At 34.3% G+C, this 27,998-nt stretch overlaps 2 protein-coding genes across 4 annotated transcripts; one reads left to right on the top strand and one right to left on the bottom strand.

The window, feature by feature from the left end:
- Positions 1-14: 14 nt before the first annotated feature.
- Positions 15-2,562, top strand: sfr1 (SWI5-dependent homologous recombination repair protein 1). Of its 2 annotated transcripts, XM_087278373.1 has the most exons (4): positions 15-263; positions 433-759; positions 1,942-2,129; positions 2,273-2,562. In XM_087278373.1, the coding sequence occupies exons 1-4, from the start codon at positions 177-179 to the stop codon at positions 2,274-2,276; spliced, it is 606 nt and encodes a 201-aa protein (XP_087134499.1). In that variant the 5' UTR covers positions 15-176; the 3' UTR covers positions 2,277-2,562.
- cfap43 (cilia and flagella associated protein 43) lies at positions 2,135-27,942 on the bottom strand. Of its 2 annotated transcripts, none has more exons than XR_015505967.1 (38): positions 27,877-27,942; positions 27,350-27,603; positions 26,834-26,930; positions 26,563-26,730; positions 26,287-26,437; positions 25,393-25,552; positions 25,218-25,297; positions 24,972-25,103; positions 24,235-24,351; positions 24,029-24,109; positions 23,778-23,926; positions 23,568-23,671; positions 21,761-21,910; positions 21,499-21,662; positions 21,245-21,403; positions 20,999-21,123; positions 19,199-19,340; positions 18,968-19,066; positions 18,369-18,446; positions 18,109-18,234; positions 15,258-15,362; positions 14,992-15,108; positions 14,642-14,821; positions 14,339-14,545; positions 14,023-14,112; positions 12,044-12,124; positions 11,817-11,942; positions 11,397-11,516; positions 8,480-8,587; positions 8,158-8,244; positions 7,983-8,071; positions 6,957-7,897; positions 5,219-6,911; positions 4,969-5,128; positions 4,496-4,660; positions 4,194-4,274; positions 3,933-4,086; positions 2,135-2,476 (listed from the first exon to the last, which is right to left on the bottom strand). XR_015505967.1 is itself a non-coding variant. In XM_087279373.1 (38 exons), the coding sequence occupies exons 1-38, from the start codon at positions 27,915-27,917 to the stop codon at positions 2,301-2,303; spliced, it is 4,929 nt and encodes a 1,642-aa protein (XP_087135499.1). In that variant the 5' UTR covers positions 27,918-27,942; the 3' UTR covers positions 2,135-2,300. The 2 variants fall into 2 exon arrangements, 1 of the variants encoding a protein (XP_087135499.1); XM_087279373.1 differs by having other exon boundaries at positions 5,219-5,331; positions 7,705-7,897.
- Between the last annotated feature and the right edge of the window lie 56 nt (positions 27,943-27,998).

Raw genomic sequence — 27,998 nt, 5'->3', positions numbered from 1 at the left:
CGCAACAAGGTCCCGGAAGTGACGACGAAACAAATGGCACCAGTTTCAAAACAGCTGTCTTCACTGACCACTTTAGAAATGGAAGATCAGATTCGCACAGAACTGCTTCGGAGAGTACTAAATCACAAATGATAAAGTTATGTAGTCGTTTTTTTTATTTTCGTATCTTGTAAAACATGGAGACAACCCCGATAAAACCAACAGCAGCTGATGAAACTACGCCAAGCGCAGAGCAGTCTTCAAACAGGTCCAGTGCTGCAAAGGTAAAGCTTATTGTCTTTTTGACTTTATATGATATTTGTTTTCACATAAACTAACATTAGCGAAAAAGATAGATCGCTTTTTCTTTCTTACATGTTATTTTTCGTCGAAACATAATTCTGCTGCATGTCTGAGCTTACTTTTGATCATTGTTGACATTGTTTTCTTCAGTCCATGAGTGCCTCGCTGAGGGAGAAGCTAAAAAGATCTCGACACTCGTTCAAGTCTCCCCTCAGTGTGGTAAAACGACTCAAAATAGAGGATGACACTGAGCCACAGCCTTTACAGCAGGGAGAAGAAGAGAAACACGGTGTCAAAGACGACAGAGACTCTAACGTTACAGAGACTGATGTCAACAGGAATGACATGAAGCTGCAGAGAGACTCGAACCACACAGCTGAGCTCCTCAGTCAGCAATGCGAAGCGCTGAGAAAAGCAGTGAAGGAGAGAACAGAAACCTTGAGGAGATTAAAGATGGTCAAGATGTACAGGAAAAAGGTAAATATATATTCGTAAATAAGGGCGGGAAGACAACAACAAAAAAGTAATATCATGAAAATATAATATATATATAAGTCATCTCATATGCTGATATATGTATGTATGCCTTTTTGTAAGTTCTGTAAAAAAATAAGTAAATTAATGGAGTTTCTAAATTGACCACTTGGAATTACGTTTTTATTTTAATTTCTATACTAAAAAATTCTATATATTTTTTTTATCCCTTAATTTAGAACTTAAGGGACACGAGAGAAGAATGTGGAAACTTGAAATAAATATTAATGAAATATAAGTCACTTTTCAAAAACTAATGATCGCAGGCACACCATAAAAAATTGCTTAAATATATTGAAAAATCATTGTTATTGCAGTAATAGTATATGCAATATCCAAATGTCTTGCTGATATTCTCTTGCTATATTCTCTAAGCACTAACTGTTCCTTTGTATAATTAGCCCGTGCTGTGTGTACTGCCTCGTACTGATGATTTGCCTCAATTGTAAGTCACTTTGGACAAAAGTGTGTGCCAAATGACTAAATGTATATCACAGGGAAGTGCAATAAATTAAATTACTTTTATGTTTTTGTATTTCTTAGAGGCCTTAACTATCTTAATGCCCACCTCTACAGTAGTTGCTGTTAGATGAACCTAGAGCTGAAAGTGAATATTAATGCTGGGAGACAAGATATTAAATTGACAACAGCCAGTAGGAATCAAAACTCCAGCAGTGGTTTTCAGTTATTCAAGGTGTTTTAAAGTCTAAATGTTTGAACCTTGACACATTTTTTTTTTAAATTGGCTCAAAGAATTAAATACCTGTCTATTTTAGTATAATCGTAGCATGATTAAATTATTTTTGTCAAAAAAATTGCTAATAAAAAGTTAGTTATTTCATAGGAAATATTGTTATTGCAACACTCAACAGCACCATCGCATATTGCATATTTTCTCCAGTATCGTGCAGCCATAATATAAAATATATTCACGTTTCATCCAAATGGTGAAAAATGATTACACGCAAACATTGTATTTTGAGATGCCACAAACTAAATGACAGAGTCTAATATAAAGCGATACTTTTTATTTTGTACTTCTGATGAATATCACCATAAGTAAGTAAATTATTTATTTGTGAGCGAAGCATACTGCTCTTGACACTGTTTTTCCCCTCTCCACAGAATGACTTGAATGAGTTGCAGAGGCTCACAGACAAATGGAGATCCTGTGCTCAGTCTGTGCTGTATGAACTACAGAGAGAACTGGCCACAGGTGGAAAACAAGCCAGTCTGTCACAACTTATTGACAGCTTTGGGATTGATGACAAACTACTGCACTTTGATAGGACAGAGGAAGACTTCACAGACACGTGAATACATTTCAGCAATTTTTATTCACAGTTCAAACAGGTTGCAGCGAGCTTTGTTCATTAAAACGTTTGCGAAGAAAGATTGTCAATTGATTAAACTGTATAATAATTTATTGCACCTTTGTGTGTTGTTTATTGTTTAGGTAAAGTTGTTGCGTTTTGTATGTAGAGTCAGTTGTAGTGCAGTTGCGAGAGAGACGGGAAGTTCTTCATGCGCAGTTTCTCCAGCTCCGCTCTCAGCAGGAGCAGCTCTTCAGACTGAGCTCTGGCGATGGCCAGCAGCTTCTTTCTCAGGAGGATGTCCTGGTAGTTCTTGTCTGACTCTGTTTCCTGGTTATCTTCCATTGCTGGAAAAAGAAAATGTTATCAAATTTTGTGAGCTGTTCAGGCTCCTATGCATTTTTAGCACCATTAATAAATATGGATAAACAGCTATGGTGAGTCCTAATTCATCAACCATAGGCAGAATGTACAAATAGTTTGTTATTAAAAATATATATTTTCTTTAATTCGATATACTTCTGTTCATAGGGTATTTTTTAAAGAGTTCTTATTTAACTTATAAACATTAATCAGTAAATGATGATCAATATATAGATACACAATTTGTTTATATGAAGGCCAAGCTGAATAACTCCAGTAGTCAAATTATTCATCAAAAAAGCATTTTTGAGCAGTTTAATCAATCTCTGCTGTTTAAGTGTCAATTATGATAATTTATCTCAGAATTCTGCGTATTGTTTTTACAGATTAAGATACTTTGTTCTGCACAATTTATAAAATGACTGTTAAAGTCAGAATTATTAGCCCCCTTTGATTTTTTTTTTTTTTTAAATATTTCCTAAATGATGTTTAACAGAGCAAGGACATTTTCACAGTATGTCTGATAATATTTTTTATCAGTTTTTAATTTTTTAATTACCCTAACCTGCCTAGTTAACCTAATTAACCTAGTTAGGCCTATGACTTTAAGCTGTATAGAAGTGTCTTGAAAAATATCTAGTCAAATATTATTTACTAACATCCTGAGTCTGACAAAGATAAAATAAAAAAAACAGGGGCTAATAATTCTGACTTTAATTGTAAATGTACAATAGTGATTTAACAAATAAAACAGAATATGCTTTGAAGGACAGTGTTAAAATATAAATATTGATAATTGCAGTTAATTATTTTTTGGGGCTCCAATATGAGTTTTTAAATATCAAATTTACATATGCCTTTTATATAAACTTGTTAAAATTCCAATTTAATGGGTGGCTTTTGTAAATTGTGGTAAAATATATGTTAAAATGTAAACAACATTTTAATGTACAAACAAAGCTGTATTGAATTTTTTAGATTTATTTTTGGCCTTTTTTAAGATAGTAAGATAGTATAGAGACAGGAAGCAAAGTTAGAGAGAGAGAGGGGTAGGGAAATGTCCTCGAGCCAGGATTCGAACTCTGGTCACTCTGACGTGCTACTGCACCACATGTCGGCATGCTAACCACTAGGCTATTGCGCAGACATTGCTTTTTGTTTTGATGCTAGAAACCCCCTTTTTGTTTTGTTTTTTGCCCATGAATTTCAATTTTTTTTTAAATGTTTGAATTTTACATTTTTTTTTATTACCCTATTGAATTTAATTGAAATTAATTTACTTTAAAGAAATGTATTGACCCCAAACCTTTGAATAATAGTGTAATCAAAATATCCTCATGTTCCTGAACAATGAAACTACCACAGACTCTGTTTCTGCTAAAAGTATATTGATACTTGGATGAATTCTGTCTTTAATGGGCAAGACATTAGGTCAGTTACCAGCAGCCTCGTAAAAATTTCTCCTCTCTGCCACCGTTATCTCCATTTCTGCCACTCTCAAGTCAAGGGCTGCGTTCTTCTCCTGCATCTTTGCAACTTGTCTGTCCAGCTGCCTTTTCTGTTTCTTGCAAATCTCAATTTTCTTTTGATGAGCCTGTGGCAAGAGGGAAGCTAAATCAAACTTTTATATTTGAAATACTCATTAAAATCACTCTTCATCCTATTTATAGAAAGTGCTTGACAAATAACAATGAAGCTTACCGTTTTCTGTAAATCTAAGGTCCTCTCAAGAGTTGTGAGTTGCTTTGACACCCTGTTGTCATTATTTGTTTCATTCAGGTACTGACATAAACAATACAAAGAAACAAATATTTATAATTGCAATACAGAAATCGATTTAAAAATCTTCATTAGGTTACTTTGACAACTGTAGTCTGACCAAAATAAACAAATTGAGATTATTTTAATCATTATTCAAAATCTTGAAATAAATGTAGATGCTTAAAATCAGTTTCCTAATTATATAAATGCCTAAATCCATATATAAAAGCTTAAATCCATACATCTTGAATGTCCTGAGTGATGCGCAGCGTCTGTATGTTTCTGGCTTTGTTGCTGAGATCTTCCAGCTGCATCCTCATTCTCCTGTGCTCCCACTCCTGCTGGATGATTCCCTTACGGAAATCTTTACACTCCACCATAGTGGCGATTTTCTGATCTCCTAAAGCCTGACAGGAAAAACCACAACAAACTCGCATTAATAAATTAATTTTAAAAAAGTGTAAATAAGTGAAATAATAAAAAAAAAATGTAAAGAATATTAATAGAAAAAATGATCATATTTAGATGATAATATTAAAGGGGCGTCTTAAAGTTACAAATGTTTCTATAGTTATTATGGCCATTAACAATGATTATCCAGATTTCATTATCTGCTTAATGATTTGGATGATGCACAAAAGAGAAACATTCAGCAATGATTGTTTTAATTGGCACCATAATATGTTGTAGTGTGAGCAGAACATTAATTCTGTACCCTGATAGTGCTGTTCAGGTCCTCAACAACTTTACGTTGGATCAGCAGTGCGTTGCTATAGTCAGCGATGAATTCTCCAGCCTCCACCTCAACCTGACCCTGCTGGAGAACAATCTGCACCATACTGTCCAGTCGAAACCTCATCTTCTCATCACACAGCCTGGAAAGTAATGAAATTCCCTAATCAGAGATCCTCAAGTATCATTTCGCCTCTGCACTGTAATGTTCTTGATTTTTATAATGATGTTACCCATTGAGCTCATCGATGAGATTTTTTATTTCAAGTTGAGCTTCGTCATCCTCATCTATTCTCCTCTGAAGAAAGGCCTGCATTTCTGCCAGAGTCAGTGCCTTTAGTTTGACCTAATAAAATCAGTGTTAAAGGGGTCCTTGATTTCACATTTGAAAGTTACAACACTCAAATTTCAATGCAAAGGCAGATACTTTCTTTTGCAGAATTTGCTTTATTTTTAAGGCTTCAACAATTAGTAAAAAGTTTCTTCCTGAGTTTGTAACCTTTCTGGATAATTTGCACTTGGCCTGCATTCCAGTCTAATGTTTTTTATGCTCTTCGCTGACTATCTTCCATCTCATTCCCTCAGATGCACGTCATTAATTACATTGTGTTTCGTGTTAACTACTGGCAGAACATGATCTAGCGAGGTCAATCTCTCAGATTCAAGATTGAACCAAAACTAATGGTAACACTTTATTTTGATGATCCATTAAGGTATTACTAGACTGTCTGCTTAATATCTGCTGATACTGCTCCTTCAAAAGACATTAAACTGACCATAAGAAACTTTGCAAGTACATGTCAACTTACACTAACCCTAACCCCAACCTAACAGTCTACTTATAATCTAATGAGAATTAGTTGGCATGTAGATGCAATGTAACTTAATTCAATAAACGGACCATCAGAATAAAGTGTGACCAAACAAACAATTACGATTGGCTAATATTGGCAATGAAAATGGACTTTAACCGACATGCTAAGAGCTGTGAAAAAATAAAAATACTACTGGCAGAAGATCTGAATGGGTTTATATGGAATGAACTAAAACCTTGAGCACTTGTAAACAACACTGTTGTATTGTCACAATCGCATTGCATTCCGAATGGCTGCCTCAGTCAAAATTTAGGGATTGAGGGTATGTCCATGTAAGCTTCCCTCATTCACTTGATAAAGTGGAACGCACTTTAAAATAGCAGCAGGGATTCCCTTAAGGGAACAGGGGGAAGGGAAGTTTGTGAGTGTATTTCTAAAAGTGAAATGGAATGCAGCATAGGTGATCAGTGAATTTAAACAGTGTTTCTCATCCACGTCCATGGAGGACCACCAGCGCTGCATATTTTCCACACTGTAAAACCCAAAAAGTGAAGGTAACTCGAACCCTTTTAGTAAACCGATTGCAACAAACCATTTAAGTTCAAAAACTAATTCTAATGAGTACTGTGAACTTAATCCATCTGAGTAAACGAAGCAATTTGAGCACAGTAAAACCCAATAAATGAAGAACTCAAACCAACTGAGTACTGTAAAACCCAAGAAGGCAACTCAAACTGTTTGAGGAAAACGATTTCAACATACCATTTGAGTTTAAAAAATTAATCTATATGAGAACTGTGAAATTACTTTATTTAAGTTGAAGTAATGAGGTATTTATTTGAGTTAAATAACTCAAACTCTTTTCAAATGAGTAGAATTAACTTTCAGTAAATTATGAGTTAACTACACTCATTTAATTTGATAAAGTTGACTGTTGGGTTTTACAGTGCATGTCTCCTTAACCAAACACACCCGATTCAGATCATCAGCTCATTAGCAGAGATTGAAAGACCTGTAATGGGTGTAACAGACAAAGGAGACATCCATAACATGCAGTGTTGGTGATCTTCCAGGAACGTGGTTGAGAGACACTGAATTAGAACACACTGTGCTAGCTGACCAATCAGAGCCCTTTGCGTATTACTGAGGGAGGGGCTTCATAGAGCTAGGAAATATATTGGGTAAACAGATGGACTATTTTTCGGAGAATAGAAAAAGCTAAATAAAATAACAGCAAAAAATGTGATTTTAAAAAAACAACAACATGACACAAACACATTACACCAGTGTTTCTCAACCACAATCCTGGAGGATCACCATCTCTGCACATTTTCCATGTCTTCTTAACCAAACACACCCTATTAAGAATACATCATCAGCTCATTAGCAGAGACTAAAAGACTTGTAATAGGGTGTGACAGACAAAGGAGATATCCAGAACATGCAGTGCTGGTTGTCCTCCAGGAACATGGTTGAGAAACACTGCTTTACACTTTATTACACTCTATAACATAAACAAAACTCTTAAATAGCTGACCAAAAAAACACAAACAAAACAAAAACGCTTTATAAACTATGATGTACGTGTCTCAAAATAAAGTTTCTTACCATTTACTCTCACTCAAGTGGTTCTATACTTTTATGATTTTGTTTCCCTGTTGATTACAAAAGAAGATATTTTGAAGAATGTTGTAAACCAGCATCCATTCATTGCAGGATCAAAGTATACTATGAAAGTTAATGGCTGTTGCTTTCCAACACTCTTCAAAATATTTTCTTTTGTGTTCAACAGAAGGAAGAAACTCAAGAGGATGAGTAAATGATGTCTGAATTTTCATTTTTGGGTGATCTTTCTCTTTAGAAATTTGATTAGGGTGACATTTAGCTTATCTAGCTATTCTTACCTTTTGTTCACTTTCCACTTTGGCCCGTCTTGCCAGGCAAAACCTCTCCCACACAGCTGGATCTAAACCTTCCAGCATGTGCTCTGGAGTGTCCAACTCCTCCATGGCCTTCATCATCAAAGAGAGTCCATCAGATGGTGCTGCCCCTTCTTTAAATGGGTTGTTTTCAGTCTGTGTTTTCATCCTCTGAACCCTGTCAAAAAACACCTTTACTCAGTTAAGACCAGACAAACACATGTCTTATGAACAAACAAGCTGCAAATCTTCTGAAATAATACCTTGGTCTGCGTTTGTAAAGTTTATAGAGCTGGTCAATTGAGTGTCCAGGGACATCATAAAACTCTTTGCGGAATCCTTTGTCGAGTAGCTATAAATTAGGAAGATGGTTGGATGAGACTTTTTTTGGCGAGAACATTATGGATATGCATATGCAAGATATGTTTGTAATCTTACTTTGTCCTCGGCGACTGTGTTATCATACGCCTCTCTAAACTCATCAACAGTCTCCTTGTGTTTTTTCAATTCCTCCCCAATTTCATTCTGTCAGTAAAGAGAGGTGACTCATACACTCCAACATGTGCAAAACAGTCGCTCTCAAAGAAACGGATTAGTGTGCTGCACAAGTTTGTTCTTGCATGACATTTTTGTCATAATCAAGAACATTATAATTGAAAGTTAGAACTGCCAATTTCTGATGTTGTAGAGTTACTGTAAACATGCAACGTCACTGCTGAATAAGAGATAAGAGGCAATTCATTATTCAAACGAAGATCACCTTTTTAATTCGTGCCTTTTCTAGTTTAAAGCTTAGCTGTTTCTCTCTGGTGAGGATCTCATCTTCTGTTTGAATGGAAAGAACCAGATTTGCAATCTTGAGCTCCTCCTGAAAAATAAAGTCACTATTGATAAGTAATAGATGAGCAGTTAAAGGGTAAATTCACACAATAAAAATGATACCATTATCATTTATTCATCCTGTTGTTTTTATAAGACCTGCTCTTATTCATAAGTACAGTTGAAATATTATTTAAAAAAAAAAGCGAAATTTAGATTTTTAAAAATCAAAAGTGATCCCAAGCTGAGCAAGAACATTTTACGGTATTTACAATGACATTTTTTTCTTCTGAAGAAGTCTTGTTTCTTTAGTTTGGATGGATTAAAACTCATTATAAATATTTTTAGATAATTTAATATTATAAATAATTAAATTACAATATTATTAGCCCCCTTAAGATTTTTTTTTTCAGTTGGCTACTTAACAACCCACAGTTTTGCATTAACTTGCCTAGTTAACCTAATTGTCCGAGTTAAACTTTTAAATCGCACTAAGCTGAATGCTGGTATTTTGCTCAAAAACTAGTAAAATATTATTAAGTGTTATCATGGTGAAAACAAAAGAAATTTGTTATTAAAATTAGCTATTGAAAATATTGTTTAAAAATGAGTTGAAAAAACATTTCCGCGAGGCAGTGGCGCAGTAGGTAGTGCTTTCGCCTCACAGCAAGAAGGTCGCTGGTTCAAACCTCGGCTCAGTTGGCGTTTCTGTGTGGAGTTTGCATGTTCTCCCTGCCTGGGTTCTCCGGGTGCTCCGGTTTCCCCTACAGTCCAGACATGTGGTACAGGTGAATTGGGTAGGCTAAATTGTCCGTAGTGTATGAGTATGTGTGAATGTGTGTGTGGATGTTTCCCAGAGATGGGTTGCGGCTGGAAGGGCATCCGCTGCGTAAAAACTTGACAAGAAAATGAATGAATGAAAAACATTTCTCAGTTAATCATCACCTGGGAAATAATTTGTAAAAAAAATAATAATTAAATGAAAAAAATTATCAGGAGTGCTTACAATCGTGATCAGCATGAAGCTTAAAAAAAGTGAAAGTCTGACAGAATGAAACATTCTAAAAGTTCTAGGGGTTTATGATGATGTCTGGAAAAATAATAGTGCATAATTTAACAAAAATCCTGACCTTAGCTCATTTTAATTAGTTTAGAAAAATAGCATACATTTTGTTAAAACGTGACACACAATACAATCCATGCACTTTGTTTTACTGAGTTTATCACAATAGTATTAATGGAGCATATTGTTAGCTCAATTAGACATGTTAGTCAAGCTTGCATCAGCTGACAGTTAGCCGGTCATCTGTCACAGTGGTCTATTTAAAATCATACATCATATCTCTCTTCAGCTTTCGGTTGCTCACAAATTCTATACTCCCTTCATCGTCCCCAACTCCTCCTAGCTCATTTCTGATATCTGTACATAGTATTATCCATAGTATTAGTTTATGCTACTCAGCTTTATGTCTCTAAATTGTTTATAAACACTTTTGGATTCTATTCTGTCATCTTCTCTTTGACTTGCTGCTGCTCTCCCCACTCTGTCCATCCACGCCTGCATGGACACGTCCATGGAGCTTTGCCTAGAACAGAACCCTCCCGCCAACTCTAACTGCGTAATCAATCAATCAATCAATCAATCAGTCAGTCACTCTGTCTGTCTGTCTGTCTAAATTTGACGAATGTGATCCTAATCGAATTTATATGTTAACTGTCATTCATCTGACAACTTTACTCAGAAACAGGGTTTGTAAATAATGTTCTGTTTTTATTACCCTGATTCATCAAAATAGTGGATTTTATCTAGTCAGATTGACATTGACACTAAAAGCAGAATGCAGTTTTGAAAAAAGATAAATAACCATTAGTCAGGACTTTATTTACATTAAATGTCATTTTTTAGTCCATAACATATAACCATAAACACTTGGAAAATAGTGTGCATGTCCAATGGCAGAATTTTATTTTTTCAAATCTTTGTTTATTCGGCTATAAATTCCTAATCTAAAGAGAGGATTGGGAGAGGGAGTGCAATGGGTAGTAAATTGAAAAATGTTTGTTCTGTGGATTGGAATTGGGTAGTAATATTTTTAAATTACTGCAAAGATTGTATGGAGCAATCTAGAGTACCCGGTCCACTTGGACCAGATATTTCTAAATACATTCATTTGGAGTTGAAGGGAGAATGTCCATTTTTACATCACATAAATATCACATACTATTTCTAGCCTTTCTTGGGTTGTTGGGGATTCAGAAAGTAACCAGTGTCTTGTAATTGTTTTTTTTTTTTGGCCTTGATTTTTAAAATATCAATTAAGTATTTTTTAGATTTCAAAAATCTTATTAGACATTTGCATCCAAATTCTCTCCACTTATGTCAGATAGTACATTTTGATGTAAATCTACATTTGTCCAACCATCATCGGAAATAATGACATTACTTGCCTTTTCCCATTTTCTTTAACATATTCCATTGTGTGGGGTTTATTCGATCTAAATCCTTTATAATAGATATAGTTTTAAAAATAATTTCAAATGTTAAAGAAAAGCAAATCCCACATTGCAGCTATAATTATTAAGACACAGAGGTACGTTATTGGAAATACTTTGACAATAATGAAAAAAGCTGATTAATGATAAAAACACAAATAGCCACAGATAGAATGTTACTGTGTTGGTGTGGACTCATCCTTTTATTTTCATTCTTTTTCTTATCGCTTAGTCTCTCAGCGGAATGATCCTCCAACTTATCCAGCACATGTTTTTACGCAGCGGAATGAACAGGCCATTAATATTACGTAATTACATTGTTGGTGGGTCCTTCAAAAATATAAAGCAGTGTTGTATCCTCTTACTTGGTATATGACCATCTCTGATTTCACCTTCCTTTCAAACAGCTTGGCAAGTCTTTCGTCAAACATCTGAGTAGCCTCTTTAATAGATGTCAGCAGTTTCTTCATCTCTGTCTCCAGTGTCTAGAAAAACACAGTTACAGAAAAAGGGTCTGCTGTGTTGAAATGAAGATGATTTTTTGTCAATGACACCAAGCATTCGCTGTGAATTACTTTAAAGCACTAGCTTTAAATATCCTTGAATGCAAGTAAGATTTTGTGACATCTTTTTCTCACAAAAATATACTGAATGCCTTCAGAAGATTTCTAATAATACCTTTTATGTTGCTTTTTGTATATTTTCAGAGTTTGGCAATTCAAATAAAAAAAGAATTATACAAAGTTCATACTATCCCTTTAAGGTTTAAGTGATCAAAGTCATACTTTTCTATATTTCTCCTGCTCCTCACTGAGCTCCTTTGCTTTTTTCTCAAACTCTTTGAAGCTCTTTCTCTCTTCTTCTGTCCACTGGGCCTCAGGTTTAGACATGAACTCAGGCTGAGGTACTTCCTGTAAATTCAGAATATATTAAATGGTATCTTCATTTGCTTTTATCTCCTTTTTAGTAAGTAAGTTTATGCATTCCATTAAGATGAGTTTTTCAAGCTTACCATCCTCAGCACATCCTCTTTCTTAAGCTCCAGAACGCCACCCATCATCACACTGAGTCCTTGATCTCTCATGTTTTCAGACTGCAATGGAAATGTGAACAGTTCAGCTATAACATAATACATTGTATATTTTACAATATCAGTAAATATAAGATCATTTTCAAATTGCAGTTTAAGTAATTAGTTTCCCCGAACTGTTAATAATTACTCACCCTCGTGTTTTTCCAAATCTCATTCGATCTTTATTAATCTTTGGAACACAAATTAAGATATTTTAGACGAAATACAAATCTCTCTCATCCTCCATAAACAGCAATGCTGCTGAGATATTTAAAGTAAAGGAAAAACAAAAATTGTACAAACATTGCACATCACGTGGTTCAACTGTAATCATGTGAAGCCCCAAGGACACTTTTGTGCACCAAAACTGCAAAAACTAATTTGTTTGCCTGTTTCTTTCATATTAGATTAGGGTACCCATTTACTATGAACAATATGACACTTGTGTCTTGCACTGATGACTTTACTGTCAGTATGTTGTACCAAAGATATATAAAATACACAAGACATGTCACTTGTATAGTTTTGAATAGGGAAAAGTGTAACAGTCCCAATGACGAATGAGCCCCGCCTACTAGTACAGGAGCCAATCATCGATAACTATAGTCTGACGTTTCTGTGGGTGAGAAGCTCGGACCAGAAGCTCGGTGCACTTTTACAACAGTTTTTGTGGTCAAACTGGAATGTCAGCGAATACATGCTTCACAGACATAAGAAATATATGCATATAAAGCTCGAGTCTGACAGCATGTACTCAAACGCCCACAAACTTGTAAATAAAAAGTCTCTATTATTTTTGTAGGAGATTGGCCAGTAAGTTGTGAATGACTTCTGAAGACCAGTGCGATCTGACAAAGCATTATCCAGAGAATAATAATGTGTAACATGACCGTAAATGAGGTTGGTGTCGCGAACTTAAAAAAATGCTGATTTTATTTAATTCTAATGTTTAGAAATGAAACTTAAAAGACAGTGTTTTTTAAATTTTATTGGTGATTCCAAATATGTAATGTAATCGTAAGCTTAGCAAACGGTTTTGATTAAGTATTTTAAGTTTCCCCATTCAGACAGAATGCCAGAGTATACTGCCCGAGAGGCCTTTCAAAGATGCTCGTCGAGTGAAATGACCTAACTTAAAGAGACTTTGGTTGTACTGCCGATAGTAAATGTGCACCCTGATCATGTGATCTGATCAAAGTAGTTTTTACAGTTTTTCTAGTGCACAAAAATGATCTTGGGGCTTTGTATGATTACAGTTAGACCACTGAAGTAACATGAAATGTATTAACAATGTTTTGTTTCTATGAATGGTCAAAAAGCACTTGGATTTCCAACAAAATATTACTTTGTGTTTCAAACTGACTAACAGGGTTTGGAACAACACGAGGGTGAGGAATTATTAACATAATTAAATGTTTTGGGTGAACCAACCCTTTGTTGTGTATGATTGTAATGTATGATTCTACAGTAAAAGTAAAAAAGGTTTTGTAAGATTTTAAAATGCTTTTAAAATAAGTTTTCATGTTCACCAATGCTGCAGTTATTTAAGCAAAATACAATACATTCAGTTCAGCAGCATTACTTCAGTGCAGTTTTATATGACCCTTCAGAAATACTTTATTTATCATCTACATTGAAAACAATTGTGCTGCTTAAGATCTTTATTATCTGATTACTTAAGATCCTTCATTTGATCACTTTAATGCATCCTTACTGAAAGTGTTAATTATAACATTAATTATAACATTTCTAAAAATAATTGTAACATTTAAAAATAATGAACTTTATATGTACACATAAGGAAAAGATTAATGATTAATACAATTCTATCACTGTAATAAAAATTATTGTTTGTGCTAAACACAGGTTATGGGAAAAAATAGCTAGAACACCAGTTGTGAGGTACAGTAATGTCATACTTTGGCTGCAAGCCGTTGCCGTTCTTCTTCCTCTCTGAGTTTTGCTTCTTTTTCTTTCTGCTCGAGGGTGAGGTATTTCTCAACCTTGATCTAGAAACACACACACAAATTCCCTGTCAGGCCCATTCACTACAATAAAAAACAGTTTGGCATAATAACATGAATTATATTTTATGTATAAAAAAACTATTTTAGTTTCAAAGCCATAAAATAGGTCCATGTTTAAACTTGTTGGGTAACGCTGGTAAAACATCTAATGGTTGGACCAATGAAAGTAAGATAACCGAATTTTATTTTTTATAACTGTCTGTTTTACCTCTGAGTCGGTCACAGTGAGAGCTCTCTCAGGACACTCATTATCAGTGAGACTAGGCTCCCAGAGGGTCTCACTTATGCCCAGCTCGGCCATAATCTGAAAGATACGCTTGTTCTTCTCTTTGGTTCTGTGGATTTCCTGTTCCTTCTGCTTGTAAACTGCCTCAAATTCTTTGTTGAATGCACTCTTAACGTTGTATATAACATCCTTCATAAAACAACCATAAAAGACACAAATTAGTTGACATGTCAGCTTTTTAATGTGTATTTGAAACTTTACCAAGACAAGCAGAGAACTCCTCACCTTGAGCAAGGTGATTTGGTTGATTTTCTGCTCTCTTATGTGTAAGTTAAACTGGTTGTAGAGATAAGGGTTGACACCGGCATATAGAGAGCTCAGACTGCCGGTTAGAGCAGGACTCTCAGTCAAACTGACCTCTTCCTCTTTGTCTCCAAAGAGTGTATCCAAAACCCCCTCCTGAAGCTATGAAAAATTATTATATTATTTGTGACACTAGCATTCACAGAACACTGTGCATTCTGCGTCATGGTACGGTGCGTTTTGTTCAGTACCATGTTAGGGTTTGGTTGCTAAGGATAAACCTATTCCAGAAACTGACTCATTATTGTTTGAGTAATGCACTGTACACTTACTTGTGAATCCTCCTGTTCAATCTGCCTCATGTTCTCAACCATACGAAGCTCTTCAAGTTCTTTTGCAGTGCGTTCCTTCATTGGGTAGTTTTTCACCTCGTTTTCTGAATGAAAAGCCTGAGGCAACAAAGAGCACAAAAAGACACTGACACTTGGCAGCTGTATAGTAATTCTAGTACTTACAGGTGAGCCAGGTGAAATCTGTGGATGTGGATATTGTTACAGTTTTTCTCCATATAATTTGTTTCTTTTTTTGGGGTAGAGACCTTAATGGCTTTCCCTTTGACTTGCATAGAATCCCAGCATTCTCTCTTCAAGACTTCTCTTTGATAGGACTTGGCCAGATTCTCCATCTCGATCTCCTTTCTCACCTTAACAACACAAACACGCATCCAAATGTTGAAATACATACATACATATTCATTCATTTTTTTTTGGGCTTAGTTCCTTTAATCTCCATTAATCTGAAGTCACCACAGCGGAATGAATTCCAACTTATTCTGCATATGTTTTACACAGCGGATGCCCTTCCAGCTGCAACCCATCACTGGGAAACATCCAAACACACTTATTCACACACATACACCACGGACAATTTAGCTTAACCAATTCACTTATAGCTCATGTCTTTGGACTTGTAGGGGAAATCGGAGCACCCAGAGAAAACCCATGCGAACACGGGGTGAACATACAAACTCCACACAGAAACGCCAACTGACCCAGTTAAAGCTCAAACCAGCGACCTTCTTGCTGTGAGCCGATCGTGCTACCCACTGCACCACCTTGCAGCCAATACATACATGCAAATGCAAATATATACATGCAATATACATGCATTAAAAAAAATATATTTTTTTATATATTTTTTTTCTTTTTTAAGTATTTACCAAATTAATTTCACAGTATTTTCTATAATATTTTTTCTTCTGGAGAAAATCGTACTAGTTTTGTTTCGTTAAAAAGTTTTGTTAAAAAACATTTTAAGGTCAATATTATCAGCCCACTTAAGCAATGTTTTTTTTCAGATTGGCTACAAAACAAACCACTGTTATACAATGACTTAATTAAAATGCCTAATTACCTTAACTTGCCTAGTTAACCTTATTAACATAGTTAAGTCTTTAAATTGAATTTTAAGCGAAATCAAGGGCGTAGACTCGCTCTTGACATCCCTAAAGCGCATGCATTGCGCAAATTGTTTTTGTGCTTTTAAAAACATGACTAAAGTACTTAATAATATAAAATTAACACTTAATAATACAAATAACAATTAACAAATGACGTCCCATGCTGCAAAAGTCAATATACATGATTTTACTGCAATCTGGCTTTAAGATTGTATGAATGAAGAGAAATTCAGAGAGGTGTGTAACGCAATTTAACGGTTTTATCCTGATTATTATTTTTCATAATCATGGAGGCCCAAATCGAAACTTCGATTAATTGCACAGCCTTGGTTAATAGTATTATAGTGAACTCATAGCAAGCTTGACTTTAACCCTTTGTGCTCAAATAGGTTACTAAGGGTTGATGGAGTATGATTTTATTTTAAAGTTAACTAAATTATTGGTAGGGACATTTACATCTACTAAGTCCTAGAGCTAAATACTAATATTTGAAAAAATATAATGTACTGTCATCATGGCAAAGATTTTAAAAAATCAGTTATTAGAAATTAGTTATGCGGTGTAAGTAAATTGAATAAGCTGAATTGGTGGTAGTGTATGAGTGGTTGTGAATAGATCCTTTTTACATGACATCAAGTGGTGTGCGGTTTTACTCCACACAGTGTATCGTTACTTCCGCCTACACAAAACTCCCCATTGAGAACTCACCTAGTCAGCTGGATATTTACTACAGAGATGGTTAGACTGACTACAGCTGTTTTCTGTTGTCTGCATTCAAGGTGAGACAACTGACATCTAAAAAAAACTTGCAGGTCAGCCAGATTTACGTTTGAACAGAGAAAATGGAACTTTAAACTAATTGTATTGCTTTGTGTTGCTGTCTTTACTGTAGATGAAGTTGGTATGCACTTGACAGTATTTATCAAATAAAGATTTCAGATGTTTACATGGTTGCTGAATATTTTTTATGTCAATTTGTTTTATTCTTTCTTTTGTGTCCTAAAGAATAAGTAATAAATAAATATGTGGGTGTTTTATTGTGTTTGTTAACAGTGGACAGCTGATTCACAAACATTTATATTATTCACATTCTACTGTTGTCTTTGCTGCCATTTTTTTTCTATATAGGTATTTCATTTATGAACATAAAACATTTATGTCTATTTAGTATTCATATTAAATTAATTAGAATAACAGTGTTGTATGTGTCTCTTAATGTACAAAAATGTACAGCTGCAAAAATTACACCAACAAGATTGTATTTTAATTCCGTATTATTAGATTATGAAATTATTTGTAACATTATTAATTAAAAGGTAGTTCAGATATCAAATTAAGGGACACTGTCTTAATTCATTAATATAAAGAAACTGAAAAAAACATTAGTGGATCACTAAATAATTAATGATGAAACTGATTGCATTTATAGACAAAATACTTACCAGGTATATGTGAAGATTTAATAAAGAGTTTTACTCATGCTGGAACATTTACATATAACAGATAATATACATTCATATTCATTGCAGCATCAAAGTAAAAATAAATCAAAAACTTAATAAGTGAAAAGGTTGCAAACATCCTTATTCCTATTCTTAATAATTTAAACAGTCATTTTCAAACTTAGAACGCTGTTTAGTATTGAAACAGAAACATTCAGACACATGGTCAAATTTTTTATAGTCTTAAATCACAACGTGCAATGTTAATATTTTCAGTTGTAAATTTTCCAGAGAAGTATCCCATTCATTCAAAGGTAAACTGGAACTAAAAATACATTGCGTTGGATCTATTGGGATAGTGTGTGCTTGTTTCCCAGCTCTGGGGCTTCACGAGTTGTTCATTAATGTAATCTCAGTGCTGGGTTGCTGCTAGAAGAGCTTCCACTGCATAAAACATATACCAGAGTAATTGGTGATTCATTCCACTGTGGCAACCCCTATTAAATCCGGGACTAAGCTGAAAGATAGTGAGTAAGAGTTGTGTTTACCCTGTTGACTTCTTGATCTCCCTCGAGCTGCAGCCTCTGCTGCTCTTCCACATCCAGGTTAAATTCCTGTTGCTCAAGTTTCTCTATGTCTGCCAGACTCTCATTCTCCTCCATCATAGCTTTAATCTTGGATTGATCCAGAAACAAAGAATATTAAAACTTAATATTTGAATGTTTGGAATCAAATGATTAATATTGAAACAAATGAGAAAGTTTTAACAAAATAAAAAAAATTTAAAATAGAAGATTATTTCTCTTACTGTATCACGAAGAACCTTTATGTTTCTTCTTAGGTTCTTCTTGGTTTCTGCATACTGCTGGGCTTCCTCTTGGAGAACCTGATGAAATACCACATATTCCTTTAAATAGTTATATTTCACTTATTATGTTTCTCCCTGAAGTAAGATCCTTGAGGTTTGTGGCATTTAATAAAATATATAAAAAAATATTAATTAAATATTCATTACTTTCTATAATTCATTGATCGCAATCATTTCAATAGTATCTTATTTTGGGGAGTAATTCATTAAATAATATGAATATAATATAATTTTTACTGAAATTATCCCAGACAAGGTTATGTAGCAATGTTATATAAGATTAAAATACCTTTCCCTGTACCACATAGGTGATAAACATCTAATCTGTTAACATAAATAAGTTCTGTAATTACTGGAGTTTTTTCCATCTCCTGGAGACTTATGATCAACCATGGTTTGTGCTGCAAGCTGAAAAGAATTAGCTGCTGCCAACAAATGATGTAATATGTATATTAAGGAACGATAACGCAAGGTGACATAATATTGATAGTTTAATTAAGCACAATAACATATAAATAAATTCAAAGACAAGAACTAACCGCGTCAAGTTTCCCATCAAGCCAAGTATAACTAGTTGGGGATGTAAAATAGTTTTCCTCTTGTTCAGCTTCGTGACTCATCTTTCCCTTAAGACTGACCTGCGGGAAGAATTCCGAGACAGTTTATTATTTTGTATCCCAGTGAACAGAATATTTCCTCAAGTAAAACTGCTAGGTACAATATTGTGTCTAAATATTATTTAAACGATAGAAAATGCTGTGTTTCTATACCTCTCCTGTATGAAATGAATCCCGGTCGGTCATTTTGGTGAGGACAGTGTTTTCTGATGAAACCACTGACTCAAAAGAATCAGCAACAGACTGAGAATACTGGGTAGCTGCATTTGCTTTGCCAACTCCAGAAAGCTTCAACCTGTTCAATTTGAATGTATTTTAAATCTTCAGTTTCATAAGCATTTTCAAATCTTCACCTTTACAACCAATAAAATGTATTTTCTTATATATAAACAATCAATAGAACATTTAATCTATACTGTAAATAAATAGAATCATTTATTGTTTTAATATATAACAGTATACATACATACATACATAAATATTTGGACATTAACACAATTCTAACATTCGAATTTGAAATGAAACAAGCAAAATGTGCTTTAACTGCAGACTGTCAGCTTGACACTGCAGTCACACTGTACACTCCCCCCATAGACTTCCATTCATAAACATGTAAATGCATCAGACAGGAAACGTAAGCTTGTGCAAAAAGTTTCGCAGTTTGCTGCGTTGGAAAGTTCAACCTTGGTGAACTTTGACCTGCAAAATTGCATCACATGATTGCGTGAGACCAATCGAAGATCAAAACATGACCTCTCTGGACTGAAATTTAAAACATGGACTAATCACTCTGTTTTTTTTTTAATGTCTTGTTTAATCCCAGCCCTTTTCGCAGTACGGTACAACATAATTTCATACACCCAAACTCTAGTGTGACCGCAGCATTAATTTGAGGGTATTTACATCTAAATCAGGTGAACGGTGTAGGAATTACAACAGTTTGCATATGTGCCTCCCACTTGTTAAGGGTCCAAAAGTAATAGGACCATTGCCTTTTAAGCTGTTCCATGGCCAGGTGTGTGTAATTCCCTCATTATCCCAAGTACAATCAGCAGATAAAAGGTCCAGAGTTCATTTCAAGTGTGCTATTTGCATTTGGAGTCTGTTACTGTCATAACAAGTGGGAGGCACATATGAAAACTGTTGTAATTCCTACACTGTTTACCTGATTTGGATGTAAATACAGTCTGCAGTTAATGCATATCTTGTTTGTTTCATTTCAAACTGTGTTGGTGTATGGAGCCAAAAATGTAAGAATTGTGTCGATGTCCAAATATTTATATAAATAACTGTATGTGTGTGTGTGTGTGTGTGTGTGTGTGTGTGTGTGTGTGTGTGTGTGTGTGTGTGTGTATGTATATATACAGTATATATATATATATATATATATATATATATATATATATATATATATATATATATATATATAAATATATATATATATATATATAAATATATATATATATATATATATGTATGTATGTATGTATGTATGTATGTATGTGTGTATATATATATATATATATATATATATATATATATATATATCAGTATAAATATCATCTATATCATCATCTTCTTCAAAATCCTGCTATTTTTATAATTTTCGAAATGTTTTATCCACTATATGTTATTGCATTATTCTATAATACAATATACATTACCTCAAGAAAGAAGAATTAACTGTTTCAATTACATTTAAAAATGTGGTGCAAATCTTGTTAGATACTTTTCGTTTACAGTATCAGCATATAGCCATAAATGTCCCATCCTTATATTACAGAATATTAAAAACGTTTCTCATACATAGAAACATATTCTGCATTATATTGCCTTTTCTTTTCCAGTGGATTCCTGTATATTTTGATTTCGTAAGGGCAAAAAGAGAAAACATTGCTACAGATCAAAGATCTGTTGAAAGATCTGTCCATTTTTGTAGATCTCTGCGCTCACCTGCTGCAGACAAGTGAGCCATCCCTTAGGCCTGAGGTGATGATGGTCTGACTGTCTGGGGTGAAACAAACAGACCCGACTCCACCCTGCCAACATGAGTGGCACTGCAGCTGCACATACCTGTCCTGAACGTCAAAGGTATGCACATTAATATTAAACAGTTATTTGGGCAGTTTCTGAGAAACATGTTGTTCCTAGCCCAGCGCTCATAAACATGGGCGAACTTGCAGATTTAAAAGCAAATACCATTTCTGAGATCTCACAGATGCGTAGCAGCCCGTCTCTGCCAACCGATGCCAGCCAGGTATGATGTGGAGAAAGCTGGAGAAATGCAGGACTCAATAAATGGCCTCCTGTCTCCTTCTCTGGAATCAGCTGAACTACATTATTAGGGTTTTCTCCATTCTGCATATCATTTCATAAGAAGCAGTTAAGAGCACCTCCAGAAACACATAATAAAACTGTCATCAAACTGTGGGTGTTGTGTGACATAAAAGCACCTCAGGGATACTGAATCTTTGCAGGACTTTTCTTTGTTGGCAGTAACCAAATATCTTGTTTACGGCCAGTACACAAGAGCAGAGAGAGTTAGGGAGCTCCAACACACAGCTGTCAAACACTTCTTTACGCAGACAGCCATGGGCATCCATACAACTGGTTGATTCTGGAAGTGACAAGACATTATGAGAATGAGTTATGATGTATGTCCATAATCTCATTTAAAAAAAATGACAATGTGTTTTTTTTATATTTCTCAGTAACCTGTGAGCTGTTGCGCAAATAATGTCAGTAGCAGAAGCACATTTCCCTCGCTGATTTCTTTCTCTGATTTGTTGCATAAAACCAGAACTTTAATCTGTTTACTTTCTTGGTGGTACTGAGTGGAGAGGCCTACGATCGCACCTGGAGCCTCTGAAAAAAGATTAGTTAGAAATGATTTCAAACTGTAGGCAAAAAAGTTAAATACTCTTCCCCAGCAGATACACAACATCATTAATACATTAATATTAGGTTAGATTTAGGTCACCAGTGTCTAAGGACAATATTATTTTGAGGTCCAATAACAACGTGTTGATTTTAGATTGTGTTGAAAAGTGCCCAAAATCCAACGTTGAACTAACATCTTAAACCAATATCATATTGTAATCAAATTTATTATACATTTATTCGTCAGGTATGGCAACCAAAATCCAATGTCTGATAGACATCATATTGGTAATATCGGCACAAGCTGTAACATTATTAGATGTTAATATTTTGTTGTTTTTAGGTTGCGTTGAAAATTAACCAAAATGCAACATCTGTCAAATGTTTGACATTGTCTTTGACGTCGACCTGATGTTGGGTTCTGATGTCAACCTGATTTTCATTTCCAAACAAAAAACAACGTCCTACAACGTTGGGGTACAACGTCAGTCTGATGTCATGTTGACGTCTTGTGCCTGCTGGGACTGTTCAAAAGTTTGAGTTTGGTTAGATTTTTATTTCTTTTACGCTCATCAATGCTTTCTTATATAAATTATTCAATAAAAATAGTAATATTGTGAAATGTTTTCTAATTGATTACATTTTAAAATGTCATTTATCCATGTGAAGGCAAAGCTGAAATTTCAGCAGCTTTTACTCAATCCTTGTTGTCACATGATCTTTCAGATATAATTCTAACAGATATTTTTTATTAAAAAAAAGCATGCACAAAAAGTACACATATATGATATACACACACACACACACACACACACATATATATATATATATATATATATATATGAAAAGGCAGCAAAGAAGATGTGAGAGCAAAGAAAGAGACTTGAGACATGCCCTCTGGTCCTGTTCTAAAATACAGAAATTCTGAGTTAAAGTGAACATGTATTGCAAGAAAAATAAATCAATAAAAATAAATACATATTTGGGAGACCCGTTGATGTTGGGGTCTGGTGTAAAGATGTTTGAGTGGATTCAAATAAGTATTATGATTGATAGACAAATCATTATGAGTGGATGGCGTTTAGCAGGTCAACCATCATTTCAAGAATGGGTTACGGGATTAGCAAATGCGGCAGCATATGGAAAAAATGACATGTAGATTACTTGATAAATTGTATGTTTATCAGAGAATATGGGGAAACTATTTGGCATTTTTGGAAACCAAATAAGGTCACAGTGGTGAGACGCACGGTAAAAGTAATTATCTTATTTGATAATATATTATTTATCTATATTTGGATAAATGATTGCAACATCTAATTACAGTAACTGTCGCTGTTGGGGAGGGGAGGGGAAGGGGGGTGTTAAATGGAGGTAAAAATGTCTTAACTAATGGAACGGTTAAGTTAATGAACAAAATAAAAAAATTAATGAATCTTAAAAAAAAGGTTATCTATTGCCTTTTTAAGTGATTAAAACAGATATTTTAGAAGCATATCTCAACAGTTGTGCTCCTATATATTTTTTGGAAATCATAATGCAATTTTTTTCATGATTTGTTAATTAAAACGTGTTAAAAGAATGTATATTTTCTACCATTGTTGCATTAAGCTATGTTGCAAAATGATCAATGATAAATTACCAATCCATCCGATAATATCAAATCCTTTTGATGGTCTTGAATCCAGCACAAACACACGTGAGTCTGACGCCCCTGTGATTAAGCAGTTGCCACCTTGATCAAATCTGTTAAACAAACAAATAATAATAATAATACAGTCTGCTCAACATTCACTTCACATTCTTCCCCTTCACAAGAAATATGATATAATACTGTAGCTGTGAAACTCACACCAAATGGTCTACAGGGACGTGGTAGAGATGAACTCTGTGAACTAGTCTGGGCTTCTGTTTTGTGGTCATCTCCACAAACAGCACATCTCCGGTGGCAGTCCCTACCACAATGTACTGCGCTATGGGACAGCATGCCATACTAGTTACCTGAAGTAAAGTCACACCAAATGACAAACATTTATGTACTGATTCACTTGTTTTACGAAAAATAGTGTGTGTGTCATACAAAACCTCAAATACAGCACTAACGTGAGTTTGCAGAGAGATGGAGCCCATGCAAAGTCCATCATCCAGAGTCCAAAGCTGTACAACTCCTGCTTCTCTAACTGACTGAATAAATGGAGATGCACATGCCTTATTAATATTTAAAACCACTGAATTAAACACTTTTCATTCCAGATCTGCCTTGCATTCTACTTTTTACTATATTAAAGTAATATATGTATTATAATTACCAAACAAATGCTTCTATCAGTGTAAACTGGAGCAACAGTCACAAAATCTCCACAAAGGACATCCAGGACTTTGACAGCTTTATCCTTTAGCAGTGGTTTGAATCTGTAAACACAGCCCTAAGAAAGAAAACTAAAAGATTTTAAGCATTCTCGTGAATTTCCTTTCTTTTATAAGTTCTGCATTGTGTTTTAATAAAAATACAAAGTCTGTAACAGGTTTTCTAATAACATTTTAATTGAAAAATAATAATAATAATTTATCTATTATAATCTATTATGCCATTTTTGGATCTCAGGTGTCCCAGATTGTGATGTTTCAGTTTAAAATATTTATTTATATTTTAATTATTCATTCATTCATTTCCCTTGGTCAATTTATTCATTAGGGGTCACCACAGCAGAATGAACCGACAACTTATCCAGCAAGTTTTACACATCGAATGCCCTTCCAGCTGTAACTCAGTACTGGGAAATATTTTATTATTTATTTTTTCTTCATTTTCCTGCATTTTGATTCTCCCCTTGTCTCGCTTGCCCGTTTTTTGTTGTTTCTATAATATTCTAAAATGTAATAAATATATTTTAAAACCAAAATTGTGTAAAAAGCACAATAGGACCCATGTAATATACAGGATATTATTTTCCTGTATAAGTTGATTTACATTAACGTTATTTTAGCCAAAAAAAAAACATCAAAAATGACACTGACAGTGTAAGAACAATAAAAAAACACTTACTGTATTAGAAGTTAGCAGCAGTGTCTCACCATCAGGAGAAAAGCACATAGCAGAGGCTGCCTCTTCTAAAGCCCAGGTCTGCACAACCTCCAGTTTGTTTCCTTTAATTTGTATGCTTCGTAAAACACTTTCCTGTAATCATTTAGATTTTTTTTTGAATCAGGGTGAAATAATGTCTCAGTTGAAGAGAGAGTAGTTTGTAGTTTCGGAGCTATTATTAGGGTAAAAATAAATAACAGTTTTTACCATTCCTGCAGCAAAGAGTTTAGAGTCTTGGAGGACTAAGCTCTGGAAACTGCCCTCCTGCATGGGCATTTCACTATTACCTGTCATGCATTAAAACAATTAAAATAAGCTCTCAAGAACACAAAACTTTAAAAATAAACAAATAGACATCTAGTTCAATATGAATCATGCATACCTGTGGTTACTTCGGTCTGTGGTTTATATAAAACGGAGACATGCAAAGTTTCAGGATTCACACATAGCAGAAAACCTTCCTTGCAACCAACATACAGGTCAGAAGAAATTGACCAGCAGATGGCACTAGGACACAGTCTAGGTTTTATTAGTTTCAAAGGCTGTAAAGGACAGAGACAATGTATGATTAGAATAAACATTTTTAAAGGAGAATGCGAGTTTTTATTATATTGTAAATGTAAATTAACATTTCATAACTGAAACTTAATATTTCATAAATAAAAGATATAAAAATCATTATTGTTGTATGTAAACTTGAAATTTTAAAGTTAATTAATGTTAAGATAAAACTTTTCTTAGAATTGCAAGTTTACAAAATAGAATATCTTAATCTAGATGTAAACTGAATTAAAACAAAGTGTAATACACTGTAAAAAAAAACTGGTTGCCTTAAATTTAAGCTGAATCAACTTAACCTTATGAGTACACTGAACTTATAATATGTTAAACTGACTTAAAACAGCTTGTGCAAAATTGAAAACTTAGTTTAATAAGTTACAATGAATTAAAAACATATGCTGTAATAACTAATTGTTCATATAATTTTGTACAGTGTAGCTGAGTTTATATAATTTGCAATTCTGTGAAGAAAAGTCTCTCTCAGTAGTTAAATATTTATTTGCGCTTGCAATATGAAATAAAAGTCACATTTTCCTTTTTAAATTTTTATTTTATATTACTTTCAACAAAGGAAATTGCATTATAATATCCAGATTTTTAATATTGAAAACAGTATTACTAAAAAAAAAAAAAAGATTTCAAATAATTGTACAACATTAATAAATATTCAGGAGATATCTACACAAAAATACACTACTAAAGATATAGCTTATACCACAAAGTTGTCAGCTTGGTCTCCAATCAGTCCAGCTATTGCTGAAGTGGGCATTTGAGGACCTAAGTATGTCAGCTTCCCATTGAGTAAATGAGACTGATTTGGTTCACACTCAATAGCTGACCCATCAGTGCCAGGGAGATTGACAGCACTGCCAAGCAAACATAAAGAAAGGGTAACGTGGACAATAAATTATGCCTGTGCATTACTATCATTGGTACAGTATATGTAATCCATGTGCAAATAACAGTGACATCTGCTGGAGAGACACTCTACCTAGGCTTCATTAAATGGTAGTTGTCACATCTTTCAACATTCCAGATGGTTAGAGACTTTGATTTTATTGCACAAATTTGACACCAGTTCATGGGGTTAAAAACCAGTGCTGAGATGTCCTCATCCAAAAGAGAATGGCTACAAAGTGGAAGGCCACTCTCCCAGTTCCTAAAAAGTGGGTATTAGTTAGTAATATAAAACAAAAATAAATACATAAAAATAAAAAGCTATTATTTATTAAATAAAATTGCAAGTGAAACATGTATTTTACCATAACGTAATGATGTGATCAGGCATGGGTGATGCACTAACTAAATAAGGACCAGTATCACAAAGTGCCAAAGCCGTATAGCCCAGTTTAGTTGTGCCTAAAAAAAAACGGTATGAGTTTGTACCATAGACTGTATAAAAACTTTGTACCAAAACAGATTGGACAACACAGACTCCCAGATATGACCACTATGACCAGCTAAAATGTAACACACTTTGATATAGTTTCCTGTATAATGACACAATTCATACTTGTGAAAAATGTATATCATAAATGCTAAATGTCCTAAATATTTATGTATTTTTATGTTTTTAATAAACTACATTCGTTGGGTAGTGCCTTAATTTTAAATTGATTTAGTTACTTTAATCTGTAATAATTACTTTTTTTTTTACAGTGTTTCTCAAAACTTTTCCACTAACCCCCAGTACACACATCTGCTCCTCCCAAGTGTCCCTGCCCTGGACCCCAGTTTGACAACCCCTGTGCTAAAGCTGTAACTAAGCATTGACTGACCTTTTAGTTCACTTGTCAGCTCAAGCTCTGGATATTTGTAGATAAAGATGGAAGGCTTGAGTCCGAGATCAGAGAAAGCAATACACCTACGTTGCCCACTGGCTGTAAATGCTCCAATACCAGAGCCGGGACTCTGCAGCGTCTTCCTCTCTTTAGTTTCCACATTGAGGAAAACGATGAAGTTTCCGCAGGTGTAGCAAACTGTTTTCTTGTCGACAAACCTAAATGTGCCATTGGTGAATCCTTGCACCCATCTTGAAGATAATAATCAACATTAAAACAGCATTTCTGTATTTTTGTATGCCATATTGCCCTTGCAACGAATACTACAATATTTGTAACATATTTTGAGATTGGATTAAAGTTAGCACGTTGAAGACGCATTTTACCATTAGTGCTAGGTAGAGCGTTAGCATAGATAATCCTGTTTTACAGACTGGATACCTTCACAAGCTACAATTTATTTAACAGTTACGTAAATTAATCAAAGATTATCCACGCTTTTTAATCAATGGACTGTAACTCACTGAACTTCGAAGTTTCGCAGCACATCCATTTCAGCCACCATCTGTGCTTGCGTCCGTTTCCTTAGCAACCAACACCACATAACGTTAGACTTTTAACCATAGCTTTTAACACATTATTATTA

This window comes from Danio rerio, chromosome 13, assembly GCF_052040795.2.
Source record: "Danio rerio strain M-AB ecotype USA chromosome 13, GRCz13ab, whole genome shotgun sequence".
NCBI classification, from domain to species: domain Eukaryota; kingdom Metazoa; phylum Chordata; class Actinopteri; order Cypriniformes; family Danionidae; genus Danio; species Danio rerio.
Note: the sequence above shows the minus strand (reverse complement) of the source record. Positions and strands in the feature narration are given on the sequence as shown.